At 53.6% G+C, this 19,142-nt stretch overlaps 9 protein-coding genes across 9 annotated transcripts; 4 read left to right on the top strand and 5 right to left on the bottom strand.

Annotated features, from left to right (window-relative positions):
• Positions 1-755: 755 nt before the first annotated feature.
• On the top strand, positions 756-2,159 carry J4E84_010443 (uncharacterized protein; the record flags this gene model as incomplete). The annotated part of the gene is made up of 1 exon (XM_049392998.1): positions 756-2,159. The coding sequence occupies one exon, from the start codon at positions 756-758 to the stop codon at positions 2,157-2,159; it is 1,404 nt and encodes a 467-aa protein (XP_049239257.1).
• Positions 2,160-2,272: 113 nt separating this feature from the next.
• J4E84_010442 (uncharacterized protein) lies at positions 2,273-3,313 on the bottom strand (the record flags this gene model as incomplete). Its single annotated transcript, XM_049392997.1, has 1 exon — positions 2,273-3,313. The coding sequence occupies one exon, from the start codon at positions 3,311-3,313 to the stop codon at positions 2,273-2,275; it is 1,041 nt and encodes a 346-aa protein (XP_049239256.1).
• A 2,369-nt stretch (positions 3,314-5,682) lies between these two features.
• J4E84_010441 (uncharacterized protein) lies at positions 5,683-6,938 on the bottom strand (the record flags this gene model as incomplete). The annotated part of the gene is made up of 2 exons (XM_049392996.1): positions 5,683-6,542; positions 6,602-6,938. The coding sequence occupies 2 exons, from the start codon at positions 6,936-6,938 to the stop codon at positions 5,683-5,685; spliced, it is 1,197 nt and encodes a 398-aa protein (XP_049239255.1).
• A 425-nt stretch (positions 6,939-7,363) lies between these two features.
• Positions 7,364-7,748, bottom strand: J4E84_010440 (uncharacterized protein; the record flags this gene model as incomplete). The annotated part of the gene is made up of 3 exons (XM_049392995.1): positions 7,364-7,401; positions 7,454-7,577; positions 7,632-7,748. 3 exons carry the CDS (start codon positions 7,746-7,748, stop codon positions 7,364-7,366), a joined length of 279 nt encoding a protein of 92 aa, XP_049239254.1.
• An 858-nt stretch (positions 7,749-8,606) lies between these two features.
• J4E84_010439 (uncharacterized protein) lies at positions 8,607-9,787 on the bottom strand (the record flags this gene model as incomplete). The annotated part of the gene is made up of 3 exons (XM_049392994.1): positions 8,607-9,355; positions 9,404-9,682; positions 9,733-9,787. The coding sequence occupies 3 exons, from the start codon at positions 9,785-9,787 to the stop codon at positions 8,607-8,609; spliced, it is 1,083 nt and encodes a 360-aa protein (XP_049239253.1).
• Positions 9,788-10,099: 312 nt separating this feature from the next.
• On the top strand, positions 10,100-11,833 carry J4E84_010438 (uncharacterized protein; the record flags this gene model as incomplete). The annotated part of the gene is made up of 3 exons (XM_049392993.1): positions 10,100-10,484; positions 10,532-11,348; positions 11,410-11,833. 3 exons carry the CDS (start codon positions 10,100-10,102, stop codon positions 11,831-11,833), a joined length of 1,626 nt encoding a protein of 541 aa, XP_049239252.1.
• A 514-nt stretch (positions 11,834-12,347) lies between these two features.
• Positions 12,348-12,782, top strand: J4E84_010437 (uncharacterized protein; the record flags this gene model as incomplete). Its single annotated transcript, XM_049392992.1, has 2 exons — positions 12,348-12,352; positions 12,473-12,782. The coding sequence occupies 2 exons, from the start codon at positions 12,348-12,350 to the stop codon at positions 12,780-12,782; spliced, it is 315 nt and encodes a 104-aa protein (XP_049239251.1).
• A 1,161-nt stretch (positions 12,783-13,943) lies between these two features.
• On the top strand, positions 13,944-14,403 carry J4E84_010436 (uncharacterized protein; the record flags this gene model as incomplete). Its single annotated transcript, XM_049392991.1, has 2 exons — positions 13,944-14,100; positions 14,156-14,403. The coding sequence occupies 2 exons, from the start codon at positions 13,944-13,946 to the stop codon at positions 14,401-14,403; spliced, it is 405 nt and encodes a 134-aa protein (XP_049239250.1).
• Positions 14,404-14,774: 371 nt separating this feature from the next.
• On the bottom strand, positions 14,775-16,901 carry J4E84_010435 (uncharacterized protein; the record flags this gene model as incomplete). The annotated part of the gene is made up of 1 exon (XM_049392990.1): positions 14,775-16,901. One exon carries the CDS (start codon positions 16,899-16,901, stop codon positions 14,775-14,777), a length of 2,127 nt encoding a protein of 708 aa, XP_049239249.1.
• Positions 16,902-19,142: the final 2,241 nt, after the last annotated feature.

Genomic DNA, 19,142 nt, shown 5'->3' with positions numbered 1-19,142 from the left:
TGTGGAGTTCCAAGCACAGTGTCTTTATCCACGTGCCCAGTGCTGTCATGGCATTGCAATCGTAGGACATGGCTCGATCGCGTTGAAACACGTGAACAATCCTGGACCCGCAATTTCTGCGCCACCGGGCTGTGCTCGTTGTTCTTCAAACTGCGGCGTTTTCCAATTATGAGGAGCCTTTGTCCGGATGCAAGAGAAGGGCCATAAATGCGACCCAGGAACGGTGGCCGAAAACGCGTAGTGGAGGGGAGGGCCTCGTGATTGGTCTGCACGTTGGGGCCGAGCCACCCGTAAGCGCCGACCGACTCGCTCCACAACGTTGTCACACCTCACCTCCAACCTCAATTGGCCAAGCCCGCGCCTCACTGCAAGTCTAAAAAGAGAGCCATCTTACGGCGGGAGCTCTACGAATCTGCGTCCACTATGCTGCTCGCCTACGACATAGAGCATGGCCAAGAGCCAACCGGAGCGATAGGCGGCTCTGATGCAGGGCTGCCTTTCTTTGGACCTCGTACTTGTGCATGTACCTGACGTGCAGCTCATTGACCTGATATCAGACCTCCTGGCCCCCGGCTTGAGCCCACCCATATTCCAGCTCACCTCCAACAGCTCATAACGACTGTGCCACCGGATGCTCCCGCTGCCTCTACACTCTGAGTAAACACCGGTTTCACATACGATATAGCACACAACCCGTCTTCTCTGTTGTAAGCACCTCGTTGCAAGTGGACTTCCTTTGGGAACAATCGCGCATCATGGATCCCCGACAGCATGGACAGAACCAGCAGCTCCAGCCTCAAATGAGTTCCCAGCAGCACAACAGGTTCTCATGGCAGCAACCTCTCGAGGATGATGCCCCGGCCTATACACAGCCGCAACAGCAAGCACCACAGCATCAGACTCAGCAGTACCAACAACCTCAGCAATACCAGCAGCCGGCACAGCCTCAGCAACCTCAGCAGCCTCAACAATCCCAGCGGCCTCAGCAACCTCAAGTCAACACAGATACATCACGGCACTTCTCGTATGCGCAGACACCCGCAGAAATGCGTGCTTTCGTATACACATCTTCGCCGAATGATCCGCCCATGCCACATTCCATGCCCATCTCTCTACCAACATCGCCCGTGGGATACACGCCGATCGACCCTCGCCCCCAATCGATGCTTGACGCGCAGCTCCCGATGATTCCGCCCCAATCGCAAACAGCTTACATGCCGCCGTCTTACGCGCATGACGTTAAACCCCCCGTCTCGCCCAACTCGCCTCAGCATGCTCCGCAAGCGCAACACTTTTCCCCAGTTTCGCCAATACCACAACCAGAACCTGTTCATCAGATACCACAGGTTGAGACACAGCAGAGCAGGCACGCTCGGCAGATGAGCAACCTGTCACCCATCAACACGAACATCCGGACGTATGCCATGCCGCCCATCCCTCCTACGCCCCCGTCGGGCACACATCAAACCTCGCCGCTACCGGACAAGACACCAATGACGCCCATCTCCGCCAACTCGATGCACAAAGAACAGCCGCGAGATGTTCCAACCTCCCCCACGCTCCGAACCTCGCCGTATCCGAACGAGCCCTATTCACCACACGGTTTCTCGAACCAGAACAGCAACTTCCACGCCGTATTCTCCCCAGACGCCGCACATGGCCCCAACGGCCTAGACTTTGCTGCACACCAGCCAGGCCAGATATCGCACCCAAACATGGAGCTAGAGAAATCACACGAATGGTCAAACGGCATCTGCGCATGCAGCCCCGACCCTTCCACCTGCCTAACAGGTCTTTTCTGCCCTTGCATCTTGTACGGCCGCACTTCATACCGCATGTCCCAGAAATCTGCGAAGAAAGATCCCACGGATATGCTTGGTCACAGCTCCACGAACGGACACTGCATGGTCATGGGTCTCTCGTGTGGACTGTGGTGGCTATTCCCTATGCTGCAGCGGACACGTATTCGGCGCGCGTATAAGCTTGAAGGCAGTTTCGGAAGCGATCTTCTCAAGGGATGTTGCTGCTGTTGCTGCGTTACTGTGCAGAACGAGAGGGAAGTCAAGCACAGAGAGGAGGTTAGTAGACGGTGGGCTGGGCCGGCGAGCACAGACGCTTATACGAGGACGGGAGGAATGATGTACAAACCACAGCAATAGACACTGATGGCATAGAATTTGCGGTTGTAGCTACTTTCATTCAATGATACCCACGGTCCTTTTTCGCGTAATATAAGCATGCGCATTCGGTGAACGTAATCCTTACATCGCCTTCACTCTTTCTTGACGCTCCGAAGCAAGAGTGCGAACCGTTCACTCGGACTTTGTCTAGGTCCTCGCGGCTGAGGTCTGCGCAGGCCGTCATCTGACAGGTTTACGGGTGTGGCGGGGGATGTGGTGGAAGCCAAGGGCGAACGTTGAAGTGAGTGCATTGAAGGTGTGACCAGAGTGCTACTCTGCATCGGAGAAGATGCGGATTTACCTGAAATTGTGACGGAGGGCTGTGTGACAGGAGTTACAGGCTTGGCAGGCTGGCGCATCTTCTTTGCTGAGACTGGGCTACTCGTATCTTGCTCATCAGAGGTTGAATGCTTTCGCTTCGGTGGATGTTCTGTTCCACTGGGCTCCGTTACCGTCGGTGTGGGAATCGGCAAGACCTTGCGCAAGAGAAATGCCGGCATTTCGTAAGTGACAACATGGCCGGGTGCTTCGTTGATATCTGGTATCGGCTTGTCTCTCTGTGTTACGTATGCGGCCAGGTCATGTACCTTCAGTTCGGTGACGTCAAACGCTCTGAATTTGACCTTCCGCTCTAGCGGGGAGTGAGATGGTTGGGCCGTTGCAGTCGTCTGTCGTGTTTTCACGAGAGTGAGGGCACACGGAGCCGTCCCAGGCAATGGCTCGTCCCAGGCTGCAAGCATGCGAGAGAGTAATATGGGGCCAACGTGGTTGAGGTACTTTTTCCAAATCATGTTGATTGGCGGACACGCTTTGAGGAACAAATGTGTCTCACGAGGTGGATGGTCGTAGTCCATGTTCTCTCTAGCATGGTTCCGGAGCCAGTCATCCGAATGTACTTTGGGTTGGTTGTAGAACTGCAGAAGCTCGTATCGTGGAAAGTTCGGAGGAACAGTGATCACCGGCGCTGTTTTCTTGAAGAAGTTACTGAGGGTAACAGCGCCCCATTTGCTACACTCATCTTGGTTTTGTCTGCTGCAAAGGCTGCGACCAAGACTCGCTTGGGCCGCTTTTAGGGCATTGTCAGCACCGCATTTCGGAAGACCTCCTTCGTTGTAGTCGCCGCCTGCAAGCATGGCGAACAGCACGCAACCCTGACGATCTAGTCGGCATTTCTCCTTGAGCTTTTCAGTGTGGACCACTCTAACCCGCTTCTCGTCTCTCTTGCTTTCGGCAGTGTGCTGGGTCTTCTTGGATGTGTCTGTGCTTATTCGGTGATCGCGGATCCAAAAGGTACATCCAAACATCAAGCAATCGGAGTCTGTTGACCATACAGCATCAACAAGACCAAGAGTTTGCAAGGACAACACTCAGCTTCGGCTTCTCCAGGTGCCTCGATATGAGCCACCCCAAGCCCATCCAGGATCTCGTTCAAGAGCGCACGTTGTTTGCGATCTACCCGGCGTCCAGCATCTCGGCCACGTTTTGGTGGAACATCTGGTCCATCGCTCACGAACACGAGCCGGATGTTCAAGGGAAGGATCTTGCAGATACGATGAAAGATACCCCGTTCCAGCGGGTTACAGCGCGGCTCATCTGCATCAGGCAGTTAGTCATTGACTTTAACAGTAAGAAGAATCTCCAGGCTGTCTGACTCTTGCGCATCGCCTGTATCTGGGTTGATGACACAGAATGAAATCTCCAATCTGCTTCGTCGACCGCGATCTTCAACGGCCTTCCATATTCTGCATAGTGCTCTTCAGCAAGCTGTGCTATTGGTACAATCTCCTCGCATGCTTCGATTGACCGTCGTAAACTGGTGTAGAGGAGTCAACGTTATTAGTTGATCTAATCTCATGGGGAGCACATACCCCGGAATGCCCATAATGAAGTGGGTCAACCAACGCCCGCGAACGAAGTTAGTGCGGGACAAGCCCTTAGTGTCGCGCACGCGTCGCGTTTGGCGGGAGCAGCAGTGCAACTAATAATGCCAGTAGGATGTTTTTGTTTTTGAGCGGCTCCTTTCGAACTGCGTAATTGAGTATAACAGCAAGTATAGTGCTGCCTGGAGCGATTGTTGAGCGATATGACGCGGATTTTCGACGCGTAGGAGTTTATGGGCGCCGATGCGTCGCTCCGAAGCGAACCTGGCGATGAGATAGTCGATACTTCAGGACAAGGTATACCGAATTTCTTGAAGGACTTTCAATGTATCCAACGGGTCAATCGATAGAGGGGTTAGATATAAGAAGAGAAGGGAGCTCGAGCCTGAAGTTCCTGCGACGGAAGCTACCATGTTCATCATGTCTCAAACGCGAAGACCCGAAGGTGCCGCACCAATCGTGCGTCCAGGAATTTATCCCGGTAGCGACCAAACGCGGTATCACGTGAGTAAGCGGTTGCGCAGATCTCTGGAAGCTCCAGGTCCTCGTCAGCTCTCCCTACCGCTTCTAGAATTTTAGTAAAGCTACTTGCATACTAAACAGACCTATATTGGAATGAGGCGATCAAGAGACACAGTTTCGCGACAACACCAAAACGACGACAATCTGCTCGACCACACCTAGGTATCTAAGTAGTGTGTTAGCGTAGGTGTCTTCGTGCTCTCTTGCCATCCAGGAGTTCTCACTCAAGATCACTTTACTCGTTTCCGGGTACCTAGGTAGTCGATACCGTCATCTAGGAGCAGAAAAGGTCACAGAAGATGCAAATCAACCAACAACTGTTCATATTTGTAGACATCTCCAAACACCCCCTCGTATGACTGTCAACACACCCATGTTCCCCTTTGCTTGTTCTTCCAGTGGAACCTACCGACTATCCCATCTTCCACCCTTGAAACCCTCGTCGGGAACAGCCCCGTTAGCGCTACAAGTGCCGCACATATCCGGATACTTGATGGTCCGCCGCACGCGACTGTACCGCGGACACTGCCTTGCGTTGACATCGTCTTCGAGTCGATGACAGCGTATAGTTCGCCTCATGGGGGTATGCTCGTGATTGCAGTCCTTGTACTGGGTCCACCTTTCTTCGCACATGTCGGGAGTAAAAGTTGATGAAGTCCTTGGGTAGAGATGATCTTGGGTATATGGCTTTGCGCACGATGACGTGGGTATGGTGTTTTGGAGCGGAGAGATGATCTCAACGATATGTTTTCCAGCGATTAAAGGCTTGTGCTTAGTAGTTTGAGGGAGTTGATAGTAGAAACGTCTTACTCTGCGTACTCGAAACTTCTTATATATCGAGGCGGCCAAGAGTCACAACTTCGCCAACGAGCTTTCTGTGTCTGTATCTTTGTGAACATTCTGCTCTGTCCTGTCTGCTGGCAGTAATCGATACTCAGATGGCACTCCTTTCCAGAGATATGGTCGCAAACACGTAAACAGATGTTGGTGTTCATTAGCCAGTGAAGCAGAGCAAGGCCCGGAAAAGCATCTTGTCATCGAGAACAGCGACTGAGGGTGCTTCACTGATTCGTAATACATTGATCGTTATAGCGGTTGATCTATGAGCTGGCAGCCTTGGCTTGTAGCTCCTCGAGTTGCTTTTTGGCCGCCCACTGCTTCTCTACGTTGATCTTTTTCAAGATCTTGTCGGCGCCCTTCTCGATCAAGACCTTGGCAACCTCTTGTCCCATCTCTTCTGCCTCCTCTGAGCTTCGGACTTTGCGGGCTGCCTCGTACTCAACAGACTCCGTGCCATCTACGCTCACCACCATGGCTCTTAACACTAGTTCTTGATCGTCAACATCTGGCTCTTCCTCTTCTACCGCATTTCCGTGGATATCGTAGTCCTTTGCTGGTTGTGCACCGATAGTGAGGCCCTTGCCACCTCTCCATGATGTCTCAACGCCGATAGGCACGCTGCAGCCCCCCTCCAGAGTGCGTAGTAGCGCTCGCTCAGCCGAGCATGCTCTTGTCGTCCGCTCGCATCGAACACTGCTCAAGATGTCTTTCATAGCTGCATCCTTCTTCCTGATCTCGATTCCTAGAGCACCCTGACCGACCGCATGAAGCATACCTCCGCTCGTACTGCTCAGATACTGTGTGATCCTGTTGTCGAGGCCCATTCGCTTCAAACCGGCAGCCGCTAAGATGATAGCGGAGTACGGGGAGTCTTCGGCATCGAGCTTTGCTAGTCTTGTACCGACGTTGCCTCTCAGGTCGGCGAACTTCAAGTGTGGGTATAGCTTCCTCAGTGTGGCAGCTCGTCGTACCGATGACGTACCGATGGTGGCACCTTGCGGAAGGGTAGCTAACGTCGTCTCCTTGGGCAGGCGTGGGGAGATCAAGAGGGCATCGCGGGGATCTTCACGCTGGAGTATGGCACCAATCTCGAGGTGGTCTGGCAGCTGTGTGGGCATATCTGTTCTACTAGTCAGCCCGATTCGATCGAAGTTTCAATGAGCGAGCTCCAGAACATACCTTTCAAGCAGTGAACGATGATATCCAGATCGCCAGACTCCAGCATGCTCTCCAGTTCGCCCGTCCAGAGACTCTTCGCATTCTCGCCCTGACTCAGTTGCTGCAAGGGTGTGATCTTGTCCCTGTCTCCCTGCACCACGACGGGGCAGATGTTGAATGTTCGGTCCGGGTACGCATCCTTCAAGCTTCGCTCGACTGCGCGGGCCTGGATCTGGGCGAGTACCGAGTTGCGCGTGCCGATGTTGACAGCCGGGAATTGCGTGCTTGCCGATGTGTTGAGGCCTTCCGGGTTTGGATGAGATGGACCCTGGATGTCGGCTGCTGTTGCGGAGGCCATGGTGAGATGCGTACACGTGGGTAGAGAGGCGTGTTGTCGTGGTGGCTAGGAAAAGATCTGGAGCCCTGGCGGGATGGTGGGGCTCGGCCAACGTCATGTTTGCCGCGGCTCGACACTAGCGTCAGGTACACACCAGATGACGGGAACCTTCGGCGCGAACAACCCTGTGACTTGTCTTAGAAAGATGAAAGGTACGCTGTGATTTGCATACATATGAGAACGACGATGGATAGAAACTCAAGGCAGTGTTGAGTCCAACGTCTTCTACTTCCACTATAGGTTGATGGCACAATTTTTTCTACGATCAATACCAACAGCAGCTTCACACACGATGTCGTTTGGATTGACGTTGATTGTTATTATTATAATACAGTGAACTTCCTATTTGCCAATCATGTACTACCTAGGTAGGTATTAAGACGCGATTACTGGTCTCCGGTGTTGTGGATCGAGTTAGGAAGAGCTTCGTTTGTGTCAGAATCGCGTCATTATTGCATTGTATGTAGAACTCTTACCTCGCTCGACAGACTCGGGAACGATCTCTTGGACCTTCTTGGGGACGATCGAGTCCTCGCCGTCGTTCAGAGCATGGGTCTTGCTGGTAGACTGGCTGTTGGGGTTGCTGCCAGTGGGGTGGACCTGTGACAATGTTAACATGCTTCACTTCGTGGTTGGCAGATATAATCAACTTACACCTTCAGGGAGGCTCTCCTCGAGACCCTTTGGTGCAGCCTCCTGAACCTTCTTGGGGACGGCACTCTGACCAGTGGCGTGCGATGCACCCTGACCATGCTCATTGGTGGAAGACATTCTGATGGAAGTTCGTTTGAAGAGATGTGATTGTTGGATGAAGGGTCGGGAAATAGTGCGGAGCTGTGTGGTGAAAGGCATTTTGGGATGGAATTCGAATGGTATTTGAATGATTTCGATGGAGAGCCTGAAGACAGCAGCTTATGTACGAATGGATGGTGATATGACGCGTGTGGTGACACACCCAAGCCGCATCTCACTTGCACTCTATCATGCGCGTCATGAAAGTGCAGTCCATGTTTCTTTTCGTCCGATCACTAGTGGAGTTTCTACAGAACTGTGAGTGATTATCCGTGGCGACACGACGAAAACGCCATGCGTAGTTGTCCAGGTACCTCGCTTGGGTCGGTCAGCGGGAAATGATGCGGTCACGACGACACCAAGAACCGGTCCGCGGCGAGCTTCATGGTGCTCACGAAGCTCATGAAGCCACATTGCAACATGGAAACGCGATCGTCGTAGATTTCGACACAGTTAATTGCCTCCGAGGCGCCGACCTCCCAGATCCGAGGAGCTATACGAAAGGACGTTGATGGCGTAGGTGTAACAATCACCCGCGGTCGGTCTCCGAAGGCCCCGATCGCGCTAGTACGGATGCCTCTCCGCGGGCTCGTATTCTCGTATACGCCACAGGCCATCTTACATTGGATCTGAATCTTGCGCACTCCACCCAATTTACAATCGTCGTCCTTGCCTTTCATTCTTACCGCCGAGCGTGACCAAGAAGACGTCATCTTTGGCAACTCATTGCACCATTCCAAGGTTCAGTCTACCTGCATTGTGGTCTTCACGGCCGCATAACTCATGTTGCCTAGATCTTTCATTCGTACATATGTATGATATCCAAGCTTCCAACAATCACAGCTTCGCCTTGACCCAGCTTTGCACCACTTCTTGACTTCCGGTGCCCGAATCACCCTTATAACCCAATATTCGCTCCACAACCATCTCTTCGTGGCACGCTTTTGGCGTTACGACTGTAGTGACCAGCCCACCGTTGCTGCCAAAGCCCTGCGTGAACTTCTTTGCAAATGCCTCAATGCCATCCTTCAGGACCTCGTTATCGCCCACCCATATTAGAACCTCTTCCACGAAATCGGCAACAGGGCCCCACCACTCCGGAGCTGCGAGAACGGGTTCGCTGTAGAAGTCGCCGGCGAAAGGAGAAGAGGAGCCGAGGAAGGCAGTCGCCCAGCGGGAAAGCGTTCGCGCGTCGAACATGTCGCGTTGAGCGTTCGTGACGAATGCTGGCGTGTTGGTCTGTGTCAAAGAGCACCATGGCGAGATGAGAAGCGCGGCATGGATCTTGGATGGAAGTTCCAACGGCGCAATCTCGGGATGTGGATGTGCGAGGTGCGAAAGCAGACCGAGTATAAGGTTTCCGCCAGCCGAATCGCCGCCCAGAATCAGGTCTGAAGGGTTGCGCCCCTCGACGTGCACGAGATGGTGAAGCAGCTCGACTGCCTGCTTCAGCTGGCTGGGATATCTGGCTTCTGGCGCGAGATCGTACGCGAGAAGGAGCGCGGATACGTCGGGGCCGAGAGACTTTTGGAAGTCATCGAGCCATAGCATATGGCCTGCTGTGCATGGCATCACATATCCACCGCCTGTTCATATCAGTGACATGCCCCTCATCTTGGAAAGCGGAGACCGACCATTGAAGTAGACAAAGACCTTCTTCGCGCTCCTACTACCCAGCCAATGCGCTTGTGTTCCACTAGGCAACTTGATGCTATCTGGAACGAACTTGTACTTTTCGGCATGCTGAAGGTACGTAGGCGTCGATGATGCGCCGTTCATGTACCGGTCTTGCGCCAGGTCGAGGTTTCCCAGATTGGTCCGGAACACGGCAAACATGACGTCCTTGAAGTACGTGTTGGAGCCATTCTCGCCTTTGAAGGGTGATGTGACGGAGCGTTGCAGCGCAGAGCCCACTGTCGGAGATGTTAGTGCTTGCTTTTGACCTGATGATGCAGGCGCGTACTGGCTTTGAGCGTCGCCGAAGCGATGCCCAGCTTGCTTACATTCTGATCTGCCATTGTGTTGTGATGGTGCTTGCAATGGCAGCAAGATGCTGCCAACACCCACAGCTCACTAGCTACCCCATGGCGCGCGTCTGAGTCTAGTCTCCAGGGAGCCGTGCAAGTGCGGAGAGCGTTACCCGACGAGATTCCCGAGGTTCGCGTCCCCCACGCGTGCTGTCCCCGCGATCGATCAGGGCGGCGATCATCCACTAGGCCTGCTCCGGCTTAGCTTGCTGTAGGCAAAACTCATCGCAGCTGCAGTGTCAGGGTCATGACTCGAGGTAGGATTTGTCCATTTCTGTCCTGAGTCGCAACCCACACGCATCCATGATCAGCATGGCGTCGCCGGCGGAGGCAGACACGCCCGAAGGAGCCCCTAGAGACGATGGTTCGGGCGATGGTCAGCCCAACAAAAAGCGCAGGACTGGCCCCAACTCGCGTGGCGTTGCCAACCTCACGCCCGAACAGCTTGCCCGCAAACGCGCAAACGACCGCGAAGCTCAACGTGCCATCCGCGAGCGCACCAAGAACCAGATCGATCGCCTCAATCAGCGCATCCGGGATTTGGAGAGCCAGCAGCCATACCATGACCTGCAAGTCGTCCTCCGCGAGAAGGAGGCGGTTCAGGCGGAGAACGGAGACATAAGGAAGAGGCTCGAGAGCGTCCTGAGCATCATCCAGCCTATTGTGCGTGCGACGGGAGGCCTCAATGGTACGATGACTACTCCCAAAGCAGGAACGAATGTTGACAGCAGGTAGAACTGGCAGCTGCTGCCGAGCGATCGCCCCTTCCTATCCATCCTCACCAACAGCGCGACGCGCCTGTGCAACCTACCGAACCACGACAGTACCACATCGCGTCTCACGAGCTATCCACGGCCTCACCTCAGAACGGCGTACATTCTCCAAGCGTGACTGAGGGGGGAAGAGCATGGCTATACCCCAACGACGCGCCGAACAGCCACTTGCGCCGCTACTCCAATGGCAGTCCCGGGCCGCATTTCGACCAGTCGCGAACACCCCATCTGCAGTCAGAGATGCCCTTCGATGAGCGGCTAGGCGTAGACTTTATACTCGACAATGGGCAAAGGAGGGCTGTCGATCCAAACCTGCCCCCTCCACAGCAGCCGCGACCCAGCAACGTCAGTAGCAGCCAACATGCCATGTATGCGCCGAGCATGGTCGCTCACCTCACGCTACCTCGCAATCTCCCGGCGACATGCCCCCTAGACGTCATCTTGCTTGACTTCCTACAAGACCGTCAGAATCGGGCTGCCGAGGGCGTACCTATGAAGACCCTGGTTGGACCACACTACCCCAACTTCACGTCTCTAGCGTATCCCGAGCGCGCAGTAGATGCACACCCCCTGTCAAAGCTCTTCACAGACATCTTGCGCACGTTTCCCGACATCTGCGGTAGACCGGAACAGGTTGCGATAGTATTCATCATGTTCCTGATCATGCGTTGGCAGATCGAACCTACGCAGGAGAACTACGATCGGCTGCCACACTGGGCTACACCACGACCTTCTCAGCTGTTCACTGCTCACGCGTTATGGATCGATCATCTCCCATGGTATGTACTAATATCCGCTTCTTAACTCGTTTGAGAACACATAATGACTGACCTATTCTAGGCCTCGCCTTCGCGACAAACTCGTCGCTGGCCACCCGCCAGTATCCTTCGAGAACTTCTTCATACCCTTCACGACTACCATTTCCCTGAACTGGCCTTATGAGCCCCGCGACTGTCTCCTCCCTGCTTCGAAAGTCCATACCTCAGCTCTCTCGACGACCTCCTCCGTCTCGGTCTCTTCTCCTTTCTCCACACATGTCAACGCCGGCTCGCCGCAAGATCCTTCCACCCCACAGCCTCCTGCGGCGCATACCTCCGCCGGTATCACATCCATGGGTCCGCTACCCAAGGAAGACGATCAGTGGCTTATCAACCCCGCGTTTGAAACGCACCTCCGCGACCTGAATAATTGGACACTGGGCCCAAGCTTCAGAGGCAACTTTCCCGCGTTTGCTGATTGTGTAAAGATCAAGGAAGGGAGGTGACGAGGATTGTAGATGCAAAACGCGCCGCGGTCAGGCGCTGGCGTGCGGGACAGGAAGGTGTTTATTCGGTATTGCATGTATCTTTACTGTATCATTGGCGGGTAATGTGGTGGCTCTATTGTGTATTATCATCAGCATTGGGTATTGTATCTTTCCAACTGTACACGCTTGGGCATGCATCAGAGGGAGCAGTGGGCTGGCTTGGGGTGGTGTATGCTTGCGACAGGCGCTTTAGCATTATATCGGTATCATAACGACGCCACACGAAATCTACACCAACATTGTCTTAAACCCTAGGCTTTTATCTTCGTTGACCCGCCAAATTAGCACTACCTACCGCTTCGGGACGACCAGGACAATGTGGGAGGGCAAGTGAAGGTGAGTGCCCTCTCCACTTTTGCTTAGTAGGGTCGAAACGACTGACCCGGCCAAGTAGCTTGCTTCACTTCTCAATCACACCCACCTACAGTCTCCTCCACCATATCCAATATTGACGACACATCGTCTCCCAACGATGACGTCCATGGCTCGCGATCCCTTACAGCAGCACATGCTCGCCTACCTCGACCCCCGCCGCGGCAGTCTGCCTGCCAACGTCGCCGAGACCATTGCCGGCAAGTCCAACCCTTTCCGGTGAAGAAATGAAGTAACTGACGGCCTACATGCAGGAAACATCACCTTCCTAATCAAGTACACTGGCGGTCCCAAGATCCTCGCGTCCCAAATCTCAATCACTGTCGTCGATGTCCGCGGCCACGATAATAGCGAAGTCGGTCACAAGGCAACTGTATGCATCCACAACGGCCCAGGTGACTTTACAGTCGTAGTCTGGAAGCAAGTCAAATGGGGCCAGAATGTTGTGCAAGCGCTCGGAGAGAAGGTGGATAAGTGTGTCAGAGAGATCCTGAAGAACGAGGGGAATGATGGATATGGCGACTTCAAGGACTAGGGATTGTGGGTTCGATGATTGAAAATCGGGTGGGTGGTGACGAGCTTGTACATCAGCCACATGGAGATTGACTACAACCTCGCACTTCCGCGATTGGAAATGGTCGACTTGATTGGGGAGGATAACTGCTAGTCAGTGGGCCGGCTTGTAAAGCAAACTTGCCTTCGGCATCCGCGTCATAAGAATGATACCAGATCCCAAGTCATAGCTCTCAGATAATTCCGCTGTCCCGCACGACCCTCTATGTTTCACTGAGAATATACTACCAGCATTTGATTATGCAGTGACGCAGGCTCTGTCCTTAGCGCAAACACCCCAGGTCCACTCTGCCGCCTACATGGGAGTCTCGTACGTCCAAATCTCTCCACTTTATCCTCCCCACTTTGCAATATACCAATAAAGTCGCGACCAATCACCTCATCATGTCAACAGATTCGCTCGAACAGCGACTCTACGATCTCCTACAGCCTTACCGCGAGGAGTGCTACAAGAATGCTCCCAACACCGCGCCAGCAATAGAAGAAGAACGCCTACTTCTCATACTTTGTGGTACGTAGACATTTTATTCGCGTCAACTTCACTTCTACTCAGGCCTGACTCCTTCCCACAGAGAACATATCATTCATCATCCGCCACAATCAGTCATCATACGGCAAAATCATTGTACCAATTGATATCTCTGTCGGTTCTCGCAACTGGTCTACTATGATCAAAGGTGGCGGTGGAATAGCTGGGATGGGAATCTTCGTCAACGGGAACGGATATACACACACTGTTATGCGCTGCTGGGCGAGGAAGGAAGACGGGAAAAGCGTGATCGAGATTTTGACGGAGGAGTGTGACAGGGCGCTGGCGAACTTCTTTCCCGAAGTGAAGGTGGAGTCACAATGAGAGTGATGGAGTAGCGCGAAGGCAGTCACTGTGTTATCGGACAAGAAGAAGACTGGCGAAGAGAGGGAGGAGAACCTTAAAGCACTATCGGCAGTTATATGAACGGTGAGGGTGATGATTCGAGCTTTCAGACTATGATTTCAGTGCAGTCACGGTGTCTTGGCGTTCTCGTCATTGGTAGTTACCACTTTCCACACTTCTCTCTCCTTCCACAAATACCCGTAGACGATAAACAATCTCCCGACGTCAACTCAAACAGCCTTCTTGCCAATGTCTACGCCCCAGCCCGCAAACGCGCTCGAACAGCGCATCTACGATCTCATGCGCCCATTCCGTAACGAATGTTATGAAGCGCCCGACACCGTCGATCAAGTTGCCGCCGCCAATCGCGCTATCAAACTCGAGCGCAGGATCCTCGTTTTAGCTCGTACGTCCAAGGTCCATTTGTTTCGCGCTCAGCATTTCAACTGACATGTGATCAGAGAATATCTCATTCCTCGCACACAACAACATTGCGAACACTGAGCAGACGATCAACGCCTCCGATATCTTCGTGGTGATGAGAGGCTGGACGGGAGATGGAGTGGCAAAAACAGGTGGCGCGATTGCGGTTCTTGCACGTTATCCGGAGGGTACTACGGGCGTTGTCAAGGCTACATTCGACGCCGGTGTCAGTGTCGTTGACGCGCTGTGTACAAAGGTTGACGAGATGCTTGCTGCGAGCTTCTGAAGGATGCGGCAGCGGTTGTGAGCAGAAGGTAGTAATGTTGGCGGGCAAGGAATGATTGGCAGAAGCAGATGGGAGCGTGAGCTCCTCAGTGTTTGAAATTTTACGAGATGTCCACTGTGATAGAACCCAGTACCACCACTGTCATACTCGCTCCTTGCAATGTCGTGGAATTAAGCTCATGTCCCAGCTCCTGACGTGTGACGGGATGGTCTGGTCGCAGCTAAAGTGGGGCTTGCTAGTCTGAGACCCCAAGACATGGCTCAAGCTAGGTGTCTGACTCGTGAGCCTCATTCAAATGGGCTTTCACACTGGGCAGTGGGCGGAGTAGGTCGCGTTATTCAAAATCTTGCGCGAAGTCCCGAAGTGAGCACTCAATGCGTCCTCGCCCACTCTCGATAGAAGTCCAGGCATTCGGCGTTTGCAACACTCGCGCTCGTCTTGACGTTGAGTCCGCAAAGGATCTGCTTGACAGCACCTTCAACCTTTTTGCCGTTGGTAGTGACAGGTATCTCTGGACACTCATCTACTACAGCTGGAACATGACGTGCGCTCAGCGCTTGCTTGATAGTCGTCTTGATCCTTCCGACGAGATCAGTAGAGATCTGACGACCGTCTGCCATCTTGAGAAAGAGCACGACGGTTTCATCCGTATCAGTCTCTCTCCTTCGGCCGATGCAAAGCGCGTCCGCGACGTCTTCGGGGAAATGCTCAAGTACTACGTTGTAGATCTCAGCTGATCCGAAGCGAACGCCCGCGGGCTTGAGTATGCCGTCGCTGCGTCCAAGCATCCACAGTCCACCAGTCTCGGGGTTGAATCGCACGAAATCGCCGTGATGCCAGATCGGCTGGTTCTTCTCGTTCGTGAATTTGTCAAAGTACGACTTCCGGTACTTTGACTCCCCTTCAGGGCCCCAAAATGCTACTGGCTGGCAGATGAAGGGCTCGGTGCAGACTAGATCTCCTGGTTCGCCTGACATCGAGACATCGGCACCCGTGTAGTCATACGCCGCGATTGCCATACCTAAACCAGCGCCTTGGATTTCGCCTTCATAAACAGGTAGAAGTGGATTGGGTGCACCAAAGAGTGAGATGATGTCTGTGCCACCGGTGATGCTGCCGAGATTGATGGTCGAAGGGAAGGCGGAATAGACGTAAGAGAACGTGGAAGGTGCGAGCGGTGACCCGGTCGAGTAGATCGCTTCGAGCTTGTTCATCGCCAGTCCCGCAGCAGATGGGTCGATGGACTTCTGCTCCAGAATAGAAAGGTACTTTGCGGACGTGCCGAAGTGTGTGATGTCAAACTCGTCTATCAGACGATGCATTGCTAGGTCGTCTGGAACAGATGTCGATGAGTCGGAACTGTCTACATACCGAAACGGAGAACCGTCATAAAGTACTAATGTAGCGCCCGAGGCGAGCCCACTGACCAGCCAATGCCACATCATCCAAGTACATGTGGTAAAGTAAAAGAGTCGTGAGCTGGGTTTTATCGAGCAGTGAATGATGTGTTCCTTTTTGTGTTGAAGTAGCGTACCGATGGCCCCGTGAACGATACATTTGGGTGCACCTGTCGTGCCACTCGAGTAAAGGATATAGACTGGATGGTCTGGCGGCAATTGCTTGAAGGTGAGTTCTGACGTAACCTTCAGTGATGTGAATGTTGCGTAGTCGTAGGCTTTGCCAGATTGTACCGGGATAGAGGTGACGTCGAATTCTACTGAAGCTACAGTAGGAAAGATGACGACGGCTTCGAGCGATGGGAGATCCCTGACGATTTCAGTAACCTTGGGAAGTACTGGATGACTCCGACCATTATAGAAGGCCGCATTGTCTGCAAAGAGCAGGGTTGGCTCAATCTGGCGTAGTCGATCGAGAACGGCATGAACGCCAGTGTCTGGGCTTACTGCGGTCCATACTGCCCCCAGCGACGACGCGGCCAACATTGCTACCAACGCGTTGGTGTGGTTTGCAACATAGCCAGCTACTCGATCGCCTTGTTTGAGACCCAAATGTATCATGCCGGCTTGACATAGCTTCACTCTATCCCTGAGTTCCTTCCATGTCACTGTTTCGCGTGTAGTCTCTGTAGCGGCGATGACGGCGGGTGATTCGGGGTCGACTTCGGAGGTAGGGAAGAGGAGATTCTCAGCGAAGTTCAGTGTCGCTCCCGAGAAGAACGCCGGTCGGGGAAACATGGGCAATTCTTCATCCACGGCCTGTCGTCTATAAGTAGAGGCTACATAGATGGGTCTACGATGACTGACTGATGTGAAGGCTCCCTGGTGTCGGACACCCACAAATTCCCACGTTCTTTGCCAGAATTCGTTGATGTTGCCGATGCTCCATTTGTGTAGTTGCGAGTAGTCGGACAGTTGCAGGTTGTGTGTCTTGTTCACTGACTGCAAGAATTGGTACATGGGTGTCGTCTCGGGTGAGGAGTGCTTCCAGAGAAGTTTGGGGCCTATTGATGTGCCATTGGCACCCTTCGTGCCGTTCATCGCGTCGTGATCGTTCTGACGAGTGTTCTCAGCGACCGTGGATACCGATGTTGTGAAGAAATTGAGGTTTGCGGCTATTGCAGGCTCCTGATAATTCTCGATGGCGGTCTCGGTTTCCCCGCGCCCCCATGCGATGTTTGGCAGCGGCAAGTTCCGATACAGTAGCGCATCACGAAAACGTCGCGGTTCCCCACCCCAAACACCACAGCACCTCCATCGACTGTGGAGCCATCATCACGTCCGCTCCGCGTATTTTCGGTTTTGGATCCGTCCTTCCATCGACTCACCAGGCTGCCGGTGCGTTGAATACGTCACTCGATTAAGGCTGTGGGGTGTCTCCGTCGCGCATATGCGGAGGCGTCAACTACGCGCCCAGGCACCCAATAATTTCGGACTATGCCTCGATTCTCAGCAGCCCTCGAAGCTGTATTACAGCTACGCGAACTCAACAGTTTCATCCCCGTTATGCCACGACTGCGAAGAATTCGGGCGGTGAAGACACGCGACATACAGACGCTGCGATGAGTCCATGAAGGGAAGGACCGGCCAACACTGTCATCTCCGTTTCGCTTCCATTGCCTCGAGGTCGAGTTTCAGGTCCGCGATCGACACTCTGCCTTGGGGCCAAATTCACCGGTCTTCCGGGGTCGTTCGCATCTAAGCTGATGGTGTGTAGAGGACGGCCAGCGCATCCCCCGCCTATCCCTGCTGGGGGTAGCGCCTGGTCCTTGCACACTCCTCCGTATCGAGCACCTGCCACTCTATCGTCTGGTCTTCTACGTTTGTTCTTCGATAGTTCGTCTCAGGAGATTGCGAAGCGTACTTGGTGTACACCGCTAGTCCCTGCGCAAACTGGAGCGTCGATTACAAACCTCATGGCAAGATTCGGGTGCAGGAACAATTTCACGGCTGTCGCGAATGGGCGTCAGGATCAGATGCTCACTCAGAAGTTTCACGCGGTGGCGCTGATGTTTGCCTGCTTTCCTAGCATCGAAATCCACCACACCTGCACGTTGAACTCTGGATGATCCCGTCCATTTTGCTCGACCCGCCTGCCTGGTCCATCTGAAAATCCTGAAACCTTGAGGATTGCCATGGCCGCCTACGCTGAGGCTATGAAAACATCCTCCATTGAGCAACACCGGCCTCGAATGAGCTTAACATATGTATGATGGTATGTTCTTTGTCAAACACCTGACGCTAGAGGGGCCATCAAGAACCTGGTATCCAGGCGAGCTTGCTCCATGCGACCCACATCCAGACCGACCCTCGAGTTCGCTCTGTCTGCTGCAGGTACAAGGTTGTGTGGAAGATTGGTACCTGCATTAGCCTTTCTTGCACCTGTCACTTGACCGCTACCCGGGGTAATGACGTGCGAACACTCATATGGTCTCAGGCCACTAAACCAGATCACCATGCGTTTTACGACTCCGCCATCGGGTCTATGGTCGGGCCCATAGTCAGCCTCCCAGGGGTATCGCTAAGATTGACTGCAGCGCTGTTCAACGCAAACGCAAGTCTGAGACCGAGCCATGCCGAGATGTTGCCAAAGAAACCGGATGCTGTATCGACCCAGCTCTGGGCATATTGCTGAGCGTGCAGGCGTGGTCTGGTGTCGCAGATCTTCGTACTCTTTTGCATGTCTTACATGCGTGCCAAGCGCATGCAGGTTGCACCCACCACACTTTCATGTTCCCCACGCTCTCAGGTCATAGTGGCGGGATGGATGTGTTTTGGCACGCGCCATCCTAGCATTCCGGGATCATGAAGGCGACCAGGGCCTTGCAGGTTGACGTTGACAAGATACGCGATGCGCGCGCCCGCTTTCGTACGTCTAGTACCTGCATCAGCCGATGCTTGTCCTCAGTGTGTATGCTAGCCCTACAACCCTTGTCCCTGTCCCTGTATTCCCCTTTCACTGGATCTGCGCATCATGAAACCAGATATGCTCGGGTAAGTCGGAGACTTCTGCCTTATCGACCAGTATGAGAGAGGTTGGATTTGATGAATTTTGTACTGACAACTTCGCAAAGGCAGAAAACATCCGCAGTGATCTTCATGACAAGGGTAGGGGCTTGAGACTCTTGTTGACAGCATGCGGACGCCATGCCAAAGAAGTGCAAACCAGAACGATGCGAGCTCCTTCGTGGACATCGCTGTGGAGAACAAGAACGCCACTTAATTGCTGTCACATCCTTGTACCTTGCCCCGGCCCTTCGCTGCTCTTACCCAAACCGCGAC

This window comes from Alternaria hordeiaustralica, assembly GCF_023758085.1.
Source record: "Alternaria hordeiaustralica strain BMP 2776 chromosome Unknown scaffold_41, whole genome shotgun sequence".
NCBI classification, from domain to species: Eukaryota; Fungi; Ascomycota; class Dothideomycetes; order Pleosporales; family Pleosporaceae; genus Alternaria; species Alternaria hordeiaustralica.
The sequence above is the reverse complement of the archived record's forward strand: the minus strand, read 5'-3'. Positions and strand labels throughout refer to the sequence as shown.